General features: G+C 54.3%; 1 protein-coding gene across 1 annotated transcript; it reads right to left on the reverse strand.

Moving 5' to 3' along the window:
• Positions 1 to 282: 282 nt before the first annotated feature.
• Positions 283 to 10,229, reverse strand: CDCP2 (CUB domain containing protein 2). The gene is made up of 8 exons (XM_064719748.1): positions 10,217 to 10,229; positions 7,845 to 7,983; positions 7,089 to 7,222; positions 5,097 to 5,444; positions 4,647 to 4,991; positions 3,872 to 4,225; positions 1,442 to 1,620; positions 283 to 1,249 (listed from the first exon to the last, which is right to left on the reverse strand). Exons 3-8 carry the CDS (start codon positions 7,162 to 7,164, stop codon positions 935 to 937), a joined length of 1,617 nt encoding a protein of 538 aa, XP_064575818.1. The 5' UTR covers positions 7,165 to 7,222; positions 7,845 to 7,983; positions 10,217 to 10,229; the 3' UTR covers positions 283 to 934.
• Positions 10,230 to 10,992: the final 763 nt, after the last annotated feature.

Consider the following 10,992-nt stretch of genomic DNA (forward strand, 5'->3'; position numbering starts at 1 on the left):
GCAGATGTTCACAGGACTCTTCTTTTCATGTTCTCAGGTGCTGAACTCACCTTCTGCAGGGACCATGAGTGGAGATCTGGTGTCACTGAGGTCCCAGCCCCTCCTGCCAAGGTTGTCTTTATAGGGTTACCAAAACCTCTGCACTCCAACATCTCCCCAGGCCATAGCAGGATTTGCCCATATTTTCACACTTCAGCAGTAATGCTGGTAGAGAGTTCACAGCTGTGGATACCTGGATTTGCTGGAAAGGAGGAAAACACAGAGGAGAAGAGGATTGTTCTCCTCCCCTCCAGCTGCTGGTGGCTGAGGCACTCAGGTGAGTCCTGCGAGAAGGTGAGACAACATGAGAAGATCAAACAAGGAGCTCCAGGGCACAGCAAATTCATCTCATCACATCACCCACAGACACCCAGAAACATCACCTGGGAGCACCTGCATGAGCTACATCTGTGTGTGCCAGGTGGAGATCCCTGTAACACAGCTCCACAGTCCCCCCAAGCACGGGCTGGGAGCAGGGAGAACATTTGTTGGGAATATAGCTGCATTTGGGGATGGTTTGTACCTCCAAGAATTCAGCTAGAAATAATTGACAGGAAGATTTGCAGCCATCGGCAAACAACGTTTCTTTCCTGAAAGCAGCAGCACTACAGGGAAAACAAATTGAAGCAGGTGTGGGAAGAGTTAGGGAGCACAAGAATTGCATTCCTGAGCCAAATGGACAGATTGAAACAGAGGAAAACAAATTGGGAAGGGAAACGGCTGCCTATTGCCCAGATTTTTCAGGCACTAAGAGAAGGTGGAGGTTGGGTTCAGGCTCAGTTTCAGGGCCTGGGAGCTGTGTTAGGGTTCAGCTTGGGGTGAGGGTGGATTTTGGGGTGCCTTTCTGCCCTGGGCATGAGTGGGACTGCAATCCCTGGAGTGTGGAAAGAGCATCCTAGAGAAGCACCAGCCCCACCACTGCGATGACCATGAGGAGCCCAGCCAGGATGCAGATGCTGATGAAGACGATGTCGCTGGTGTCCTGGCTCTTGATCTCACGGGCATCGACCGCTTCCCCCTCCCACTTCTGGGCATCCACCAGGTTTTCTGCCTGGCTGAGCCTGGATGGATCAGGGCCAGCAATAAGGGTCACTGAGGCTTCCTTCTTCTTTGGCTCACACTGCACCTCGTACTGGTGGATGTCCTCCTGGTCTCCCACTGAAAAATCAATGTAGAGGGTGCTGATGATGACAGACGTGTTGTTGCGTCTCTGCAAGACAAGGGACACGGCTAATCAGGGCTTGGTGCAGCTCCTGTTCACAGGGGTTTGGAGGGGCTGGCCAGGAATCAGGCCAGTATCTGCAGGGAAAATGTGAGAGGGACTGGGAATACCTCTCTGCAGCCAGCACAGGGCTAACCATTTACACAGCTTGCTGTAAAGGAAGGTTTGCTGATCACTTACCTGGGATTCAGTGCCACAGGTGTCAAACCTGGTGTGTATTTTAAAGTTCCTGCCAACCACCTGGGCTGCACAGGATGGGGTCCCCAGATAAATCCTATTCCTCTCCAGCTGGGCCAGGGACTGCACAGGGATCTGGATGTGGAAGTCTGTCCGGGTGCAGCTGACATTCATGGGCACAACTGTTGGGACAGAAAACAGGGTGCATGTGTAGGACTCATGGGGAGAGGGGGTTTCAGGAAAAAAGCCACCTCCAGAATGCAGAAAGCAATCAATATCAGTATTTTAGCCCTGTCCCATGCCAAGGGCAGACATGGATGGCTCCCAGGCGCTGCTCTGCTTTCCCAAGGCAGAGATCTCACCATCAACACTCCTGAACCCCATCCTCCTTCTAGGGTCTCCAAGTGACACACAAGTGCCATTACAGGCAACACCATCCTGCTGTCACTGCCACTCTCCAGCACTGCAAAGCCAGCAGGACATTTGAGTTGCTGCCCAGGACCAGACCACAAGAGCTTTGTGGATGGCTTGCCATGGGCACAGCACTCCCCTGCATCCTACAACACCCCTGCAAGAGACACTACATTGATGAAACAGAGGAGACATATCTTGGAGGGATCCCATGCATGCCCTGGAGTGAGGCAGCTCCATGGCTGCCACATGTCCCTCCTGAAAAGGTGAGGTGGGTTCATGGCCCTGGGGCATCTTCCTGGGGAATTGGCCTCTCTGGATGTGGAAAGCATCCACACAGGGAAAGAAGCAGGGAGGAAAAATACCCCCCTCTTTAAAGTGAATCCTTGCTCAGCATGAACTAACCACTCGGGCAATATGAATTATTGAATTATTCCAGCTCCCTCTGAATCTCAGCCTTATGAAACTGGGAAGATGCAATAAAATCAATACAAAAAAATAGTGTCACTTTGCTTCGCTTAGTGCATTATAAAACCATTAGAAGATTTACCAAATAACTAAAGTGCATTAGATCAGGAGGAGGAGAAAGTGGATCCTCTCTGCTGGCATGAAGGCTTTCATTTCAATGGCCATAAATCACACATGCCCCACCCAAGCCTTGCCTTTTGGTGGGCCTGAAAGGGAAAAACCTGCATGGCTGAAGGGCTGTGGGTGTGGATGCAGAGGCTGAGGTGCCCCTTTGCCTCTGTGGGCTCCTGAGGGAGCTGCTGGTGTGCCCAGTGGGAGCAGCTGCTCTCCTGGCAGTGCTGGCAGCTGGGTGTGACATGCAGGACATTAATCACAAGCAGATGCTGGAATCACTGGGCAAACACAGCCAGCAGGCTCAGCCCTGTGGAGGGAGGCTCAGTTTCACATCCAAGCCTTTGTCCTCCCCTAGCACGCATCTGGCAGGGTGTACCAGGGGATGCAGGAGCCTTGGGCACTTGTGAGATGTCACACCTCTGTTTGTCATGGGACATCCCCAACTCCTCAGCAGCACCCCAGCTATCTGTCTGCGGGCTGCTCCCTCTGGAGCAGTGACACCAGGATTTTCTCCCTGCACAGTGAAAAATCATCGAGAACAGGAGCAGACCTGCTGTGCACACTACAGCCCTACTAAATGTTCAGTACTACCTCTCCCCCTCCAGAGACTCGGGACAAAACTCTATCCCATCTCTAACTCCAAGAGCCACATACCTCCAAATCCTTTCTGCTGTGCTGGAAGTGAAGAACGATTTTGCAGCTGAGGAACAAAACCCAGGCCAGCCTCCCCAGTGCCTGTGCTGCCAGTCCAGCAGCCCTGCTCTGGCTCCAGCCTCTGGAAAGGCTGCCCCTGGCTGAATCATGCCTGACCCACGGGTCAGCTCGGATGTAATTATACTGAAATACAACAAACACCATAAATTTGCTGGTGTTTGAGGTGCAAAGGCTGGCAAACAGAGCAGGAAGGTCACCCACTGCTCCTCCCACCAGCTGCAGACATGCCAGACACGATGGCTGGGACACTGCAGGCCAGCAGCAGGGGTGTGCCAGGCAGGGCTGGCCAGGTGCATTTGGGAATGCTGTGCCCTGGGAGTCCTGCCTTCCCTGCAGGAGGAGACATGGTTCATGCCTGCCTGCTCAGCCATGTGCTGGCAAGGCTGGAACATCCAGGGGAGAGGGGAACAAAGCAGTGAAGCTTGAACTTGTCACCTGCTCTGGGGTTTTGGCCCATGAAAAACCCCCAGGTTATCTCTCCTCACACCCTGAGAGAGGAACAGGAACATAGCAGTGGCAGACACACAGGAATTTGAAGCTGGAAAGCATCTCCTGAATACTAAACAAAAGATGTGGCAGCTCGCTTGCCACGTCTCCCTCTGCCCCACCCCTAAGGAGCCACGGGCTCTGCTCCTGCAGACAGGAACCTTCACTGATGATCCTTCTGGAAACTACATGGTGTCAGGCACGTCCCAATGGAACCAGAGCACCCAAGTGGGACCTTACCTCCCACGTAGGAGATGGAGAAGCCCCTCTTGGCCGTGTTGCGGTCGGTGTGGAGGAGCAGGAGCAGCCGGTTGCTGCGGGAGGTGACGGGTGCCAGGCTCTCCCGCCCACACCAGCGGCCCAGCAGGGATCCACTCTCGGTGCCACCATCAAAGGCAGACAAGTGATCATAGTCACAGCCCCCCGTCAGGCTGCTCCGGCCCTCCAGCTCCATGTCCTGGAAGAAGACCTTGACCCGGTAGCCCGGGGGCAGCTGGATGATCCACTGGCACTTGAGATTGTTGGGGTAGAAGTTGGGGTACTGAGGGCTGGAGAAATTCCCTTTGATGGTGGTGAACACCTCCTGGCACTCACCTGCTCAGGGAAAAAGGGGAAAGGAAAAATCAAAAGCAAACCTGAAGCCTTCTTGTTCTATTGCTAAGGGATGCTCTGCCCTTCACCTCATTGTTCCCAGCACTGTATTTGGCCAATGGACAGCCATTTCCAGGGGGACGGAAAATCCTAAGGCAGTCAAAGTCCTACAGGAGTAACCCATATCCCCAGGGAATGGCATGAGCAAGGGTGACTCCTACGCAAGAGGGCAACCCAGGGCTTGGAATAGCCACATTACATTGTGTGGTGGTTTACACTTCATACCCTCACCTCATGGGTTCTCCCCAAAGAGATCCCACCCATGATCATTTCTTGCTGCTGTGGGAGGGGGAGAATCACCACCCCAACCCAGGGCCTGTCCCCACATCCTTCCCATTGCCCCACCACCCTGAGACCCCCAAACCTGAGTAGAAATGGGCCTTGAAGCCCCTGCCACCGATGTTGAAGTCCGACTTGAAGATGATGAGGAGGTGTGGGGTGGAGGAGACGGTGCGGGGTGGGCGGGCGCTGCCGCAGTAACGCCCCAGGCTGGGGGCAGTGACCGTGGGGCCATCAAAAAGGGCCACGTAGTCAAAGCCACAGCCTTGGCCCCCCTCCATCTGGAAGTCAGCGAACACCAGGGTGAGGGGGCCACCCCCGCTGGCGCCCCCGATGCTCCAGCGGCACTCGGCATCGTTGGGGTAACTCTCGGGGTAGCGCGGGCTGGTGATCTCCCCAGAGAGCCCCGTCAGCTGCCCACCGCAGGCGTCTGCAGGGAGGCAAGGGTGATGAGGGCAGTGGCAGAGCAGAGATGGATGGATGGATGGATGGATGGATGGATGGGTGCTCAGTGCCCACCACACCTCCCTGCTACCTTTCCTGTAGGCGGCGGCGAAGCCGTGCTTGGCCACGTGCCGGTCGGAGCGGAAGACCACAGCCATGACGTGCCAGGCGGAGGAGAAGGGTGGCGGAGGGCTGTGGCCACAGAAGGTGCCCAGGAGGTTGCCCCGGTCCCGGGCAGCCCCGTTGTAGACCTGGAGGTAGTCGTAGGCGCAGGTGTCGTGGTACTCCAGCTCGAAGTGGCTGAAGGAGAGCAGGACGGAGGAGCCCTCGGCCACCACAATGAGCCACGTGCACTCTGTCTCGTAGGGGTACAGCCCCGGGAAGTTGGGGCTGGAGAAATTGCCAGAGGGTGCTGAAAGTACTCCCCCACATTTGATGCCTGGGGGACACAGAAGGGAGTGTGATGTCCCCTTTCCAGGGGAAGACTAAAAGAATGGAGACAGGATGCACAACACCAGCTCCATCCCACCACCACCAGTATCCTGCAGAACTCCACTGGGCTTGTCCACCCACTCTCCTTGGAGGACATGTGTGCCCCCACCACCTCTCATTCCTCCCTTTTCCCCATGCTGCCCTGTGGGGGCTGCAGCAGGGCTCAGCTGTGCCCCTGAGCTTGTCCTGCCAGTGCCAGCACAGCATCCCCACCTGATTATGGCTGGGGAAAAGGAAGTTGGGAGTGAGTTTTAAAGGCTCAGTGGTACCAGGCTCGCTGGTGCCCCAGCTGCCCAGCCCTGCAGCTTAGTGCCTCCCACTGACCCCACTCCCTCCATATAAGGGTGGTATCAGAGAATTCGAGCTGGGAGAAGCAGGGGTGAAGGGCTCGATGTGCTGAACAATGAGTTATGCATGTAGGGATCGATTTCCTAATGAAATCTTTATACTGAGACATGGTTATTATAAAATAAGGCTGAGAGGGGCCGGCTGTCACCTGCCCCTGGGTCTGATTAGGGCTGGGGTGAAGAGGCTGATACAGGGGGAACATACATCATGTCTGGGAGGGATGCAGACCCTGCACAGCCCCCAGGAGACACGTGTGGGTTCCCAAACAAGGCTGGGCGCTCACTGCCATCAATCTGGGCCAAGTATATTGCAAATCAATAGTCAGCCTGTGCACATTGCTTTTCATCGTGCTCACTGGCACAGTGACCTCCCAGCAAGGGGGTCCTGGGATGTGTGGGATGCAGCACCATGAATGTTTCTGGCCAGATCTAAAATCACTTTGCTAATTACTGGGCATAGGCAGTGAAGTAATATGGGGCTGGTACTGTGAATAACATTGTTGAAATAAATACCCAAGGGGGGAGCCTGTGGGAGATGTGGGTAGCCACAGTGAAGATGGATGGATGGATGGATGGATGAAGGGCTGGGAGCCTTGAGGTGCTCTGGGAAGCCCAGGTGGGTGTATGTGGGGGATGAGCAGGCACCACAGGGCAGTGGTGTGGCCTCAGGAGCACCTGTACCAGTGCCAGGGAAAGGTTTTGATTTCTGGCTCAGCCCTTCTGTGAGAAAGGCCCTGCCATTTTGGGATGGGGGAGTGCTTGGGCCACCCTATTCCCTGAATTACTGTGTCATCTGCTAATCCTGCCCTGCATCCTGGGGGACCTTTTATCTGGGTAAGGTGAGAGATTTATTGCATGTTTGCCACATACACATACACGCATACATTCACATATAAATGTATGTGTGTATATAGATTTATATAGGCAAGTGCAGCTCCAGAAGCTAACAGACCCTTCACCAAAGCACCTGTACACCACAACAGCACAGCCCCTACCTGCAGTCCTCAATAAGGTAAGCATGAAGCAGAAACCCAAGCATGGAGCAATGTCCCACACTTGCTGCCACCACAACAGTGACTCCAGATCCCTGCTCCTTGTCCCTGGCCTGAGCCAGCCCCTCTCCCTGCAGGACAGCTGGATCCCACTCACACCCCAGAGGCACTGTGGCACTGCAAATGGCCCTCCCCTCCTCAGGAACCATGGGTGCCCATCCAGCCCACCAGGAGCTGGAACCAGGCTCTTACCTCTGCTGGGAGCATCCCCGAGAGCCCTGCAGAGCACGGCCAGCGCTGCCAGACAGCCCAGCCCTGTGCACCCCATCCTCCAGCAGGCAAATCTCCCCTCACCAGTGCCCGAGCATCCTTTTGGAGCTGTCTATCTGGGAGGAAAAAAAAACAAATAAAGAGAGAAATAAATAAAAAGCAGGAGGACCGTAGAATTAATAGCGGAATGAATAATTCATCGCTTGTTTGAATTAAGAGCAGCAAGGTAACTTGATCTATTCCTCCCTTCCTTCACTCAGTTTTAATGATCTGGATCAAATGTCCCAAGGATTTACACTATACCAGATACCTTGTCAATACACTATATTTAGAAGAGATATTAATGTTTCAGAAATGGTGTATAACGGCAATAAGTCTGGGCTGACAATATGCCCTTAAGGGGCTATGAAAATAATTTAGTTCGCCAGGCAAGCCGGCGAACCAAAATGGGAATTTCAGACTTACCGCGGAAAAGCATCTCAGGAATTAACATGATTTATACTGCGGCACCCACTGCACAAAGCCAGCTGGTGCTGAGGGCTACACAAACAGGGAGCAGGATGGAAAGGCAGCTGGCTGCCAGGTCAGCATCCCTGCAGCAGGAGTCCAGGCTCAGCGGGATGCTCAGCCCGGGAAAGCAGCAGTCGTGAGTACTAAAGATAGCAAATCCCACCTCCCCCGAGGAAGATTAGAGATGAATTGTGACTCATGGGCAAAAAACATCGATTATTATAGAACCTGCTAAGGCCTTGGAGAATTGCCACGTTCTTCCATGCTGGCTCACTTCTCGCCCGGGCTCTTGGATGCACTCAGCTGAAGGTAAGCAAGCCTTTGGGTTTGGTGGGAAAGATGTGCTCCTTGTGCTGTGCCACGTTAGCTGGAGAAACCCCAAACCCAACAGAGGCTCAGTTCCTTCCCTCCCGCCCAGGAGAGAAAAGACTTTCCTGCTGCCACAGCCCACACCCACATGAATGCCAGGAAACAAAATCCCACGAGGGCCTCCCAGCGTGAGGGACCTGTGCTGAAAAAGTCACCTTCAAAGCAGCAGGGAGAGAAGCAGTGAGTATCTCTAAATCTCAGGCAGGAGACAAGTTGCATTTATTAATTAAGCAATGAGGATCGATGCCCGAGACATTTCCTGTGGATTAATGATGGGCTGGGAGGAGCTGATGGCCTGAGGTGCAGCTAAAGACCATTAACACCCACTGGTCATGAATCCCCAGGAAATGCTCCATGCCAAGGTCGTTAAGTGCCTGCATATATTTATGGGGAATAACAACAACAATAATATTTGTACAGGCTCTCTCCCCTCTGCCCAGCCTTGCTGGAGCCATGCCGAGGGCTGCTGGGAGCTGTGGGACATCCCAGCCAGGAGCCCTCTATCCTGAGCCCAGCTTAGGGAATGTTGGGTTCTGTCCTGGGCATCGAGCACTGTGTCACCCCACCAGCACCAGGACTAAGCACAATGGAATGAGGAGGAGAAGGGCAGCTCCCCCTGTCCCTGGGCACCACGGGAAGATCCTGCCCCAGTGCAGGCTCTGGGAGATGCTGCAGTGCTGGCACATCTCCTGCTGACCTCCCAGGAACATTGCAGAGCTTAATTAGCTGCTTCCCTAATGGCTTGGAGAGGAGATCTGTCCTTGTCAACAAGTGTGGGCCCACACAGCAAAGATGCAGGTGAGGTCTGGCCATGGCACAGGGGCCTCTCCTGGCTATTTTCCATTGCCACAGCCCTGGTTCATCCAGGAGGAATGCCCAGCCCTCCCAGCCACCATCCCCTGGGCTCAGGAACAAAGTGCTCCCCGACTTCTGCATCACTGCACTATGGAGCAACATGTTTATCCTCATCACATCCATCCTGGCCAACACCCACTGTCTTCCACCCTTTCCACCACAGCCTCAGCACCGAAGCAGTGCCCAGGACCCCTGCACAGCTGCTCCTCTCCCTGCCCTGAGCTCTGCTCTGCATCAGCAATCCCCGGGAGATGGGGGCTGGCCATGCAGCACGGCAGCTGTGCCCCGCTCCCAGGGGACAGCATCCATCAACCACCGGCACATTCACCCCTCTCCTGACCCGGGGATGGCCATTCCAGGCTGGGCCCGAGCCCAGGCAACCCGGCTGTCAGCTGAGGAGTCGGCTGGGAGGGTGGAGGGAGGCAGGGGGAGAGTGGCATGCAGCAGGGAAGCAGAGGAGCCAGGCACGGTCAGGATGGAAGGTGCTCTGGATCAGCCCAGGGTACCCACAGGCACGGTGGGTGATTTCAAGGTGCGCCTCTGTTCCTCTGTGGGCAAATTTATAAATCATGAGTCAAAAAGGCATTTGATTCATTTAAACAGAAAGGATGTGATCAGGACTGTGAGACTTCAGAGAAGATCAAAGGTTTAAAAACGGTCCCCAGGAGAAACGAGAATTATTTAGGCAGGAAATAATGAGATGAAATTAAGAAGGTATTTAGGCTGCACATGAGGAAGAAAAAAGGAAGCGAAGCAAAGCCCCTCTGCCCTGCACAGTGCTGCACGGGTGGCAGGGGCTTCCTGGGGGCCAGAGATCAGGAGCATCCCACCAGCACCCCCCTGCCTGGCAGGAGAGGCAGGATGTGAGCCCCTGCCCTGGCTGGGCATCACCCACCCACCCGAGCTCATCCAGAGATGCCCCAGTCACCAACAGCACCGACACCATCTCCCCACCAAACTGCCACCACGGGGTGGATCTGGGCCTCCAGAGGGAAGGAAACCTCTCATCTTCCGCTGGTAAGGAATATTCTGCACCAGAGCCTTTCCACTCCACATCTTTCCCTGCGTTTGCAGGAATCCACGCCATCCTCTGAAAGGGGCTGTCCCCATGGGGGATGGTTGGGATGAGGGGACTCGTGTTAGAGCCAGCCTGAGAAACAACAAAAGGCGGGAGGGGGAAGGGAGAGAAGGGCAGAAAATAGAGAACAAAGTGCCTGCGGGCGGTTTAAAGGCTCCTTCGAGTTCCTGCTTCCAAGGACATCATCTCCCCCACGGAGAATGTCTCGCAAAGCCCCTGTCCCCTCGGGCGGGACATGCCCCGCTCCTCCCGCTCGGCCGCAGCCCGCCCTTGCAGGATGGCAACCCGCAGCACTCACAGCTTGCTCCGTCTCTCACCACCCTCCCTTTGAGCCACGAACAAAGACGGAGCTGCGCGGCAGAACGGCCGGACCAGCTGGGTAGGGTTTAAGCATCGTGGCCCATATGTGCTGAAATACCCAGACATATTGGGGTTGTGTTTAAAGGAACAGTCCCAGCTTTCACGCTGAAAGCCGGCGCTTTTCCAAGGCGAGCGTGAAGTTTTTTACCTTGGGCCTTTTGCAAAAAGGTGGGGTGTGGTTTTAGCAGAATCTCAAAAAGACATAATATTTAAAGCTAGAGGACTAGAAGCTTGGTTTTCAAATACTTAATATCTGACAAAGAAGGTTTTGTCCATATTCCTAGCTAAGGCCAGAGCAGGGAAAGCAACTGGAGAAAGCATCTCATTATTTTATCAGCCTGTGTACAAAGCATCTTCACTACACAGTGACTGAAGCACAGCATGGATTGGAGATGAGAGCTTGCCTTGGACTAACCATGGACAACTTGCCTGGATCTCCATGCCTTTAAAGCCAGAACCCCAGCTTGGGTTAGGAAAATGGCTTTCTTGTCAGCCCTTTCTCCGAGGAAGTTAACATGAAAGCTGCAGCTACACTTGATTAATTCCAGGCATTTGGTAACTGGAGACAAATCTCAGCAGTGCAAAGGGAACTTACACTCCCTCCCAAATGTGTGAATCAAGCCAGCACTTCAGTGCACGCTGTGTTTTTTGTGTAACAAACTACATTTCCTTTGTGCAAGGTGTAGTGTTAGACACAGGTACAAAAGAAGCATG

The sequence above is a fragment of the Zonotrichia leucophrys genome, chromosome 8 (assembly GCF_028769735.1).
Source record: "Zonotrichia leucophrys gambelii isolate GWCS_2022_RI chromosome 8, RI_Zleu_2.0, whole genome shotgun sequence".
Classification (NCBI taxonomy): domain Eukaryota; kingdom Metazoa; phylum Chordata; class Aves; order Passeriformes; family Passerellidae; genus Zonotrichia; species Zonotrichia leucophrys.

Coding starts and splice junctions, on each gene's coding strand:
- CDCP2 (XM_064719748.1), bottom strand. CDS start 7,164: ATGGGGTGCACAGGGCTGGGCTGTCTGGCAGCGCTGGCCGTGCTCTGC. Junction 4,992..5,096: donor CGCCGCCGCCTACAGGAAAG/GTAGCAGGGAGG, acceptor GCCTCCCTGCAG/ACGCCTGCGGTGGGCAGCTG. Junction 1,250..1,441: donor CCTGTGGCACTGAATCCCAG/GTAAGTGATCAG, acceptor CTTGTCTTGCAG/AGACGCAACAACACGTCTGT.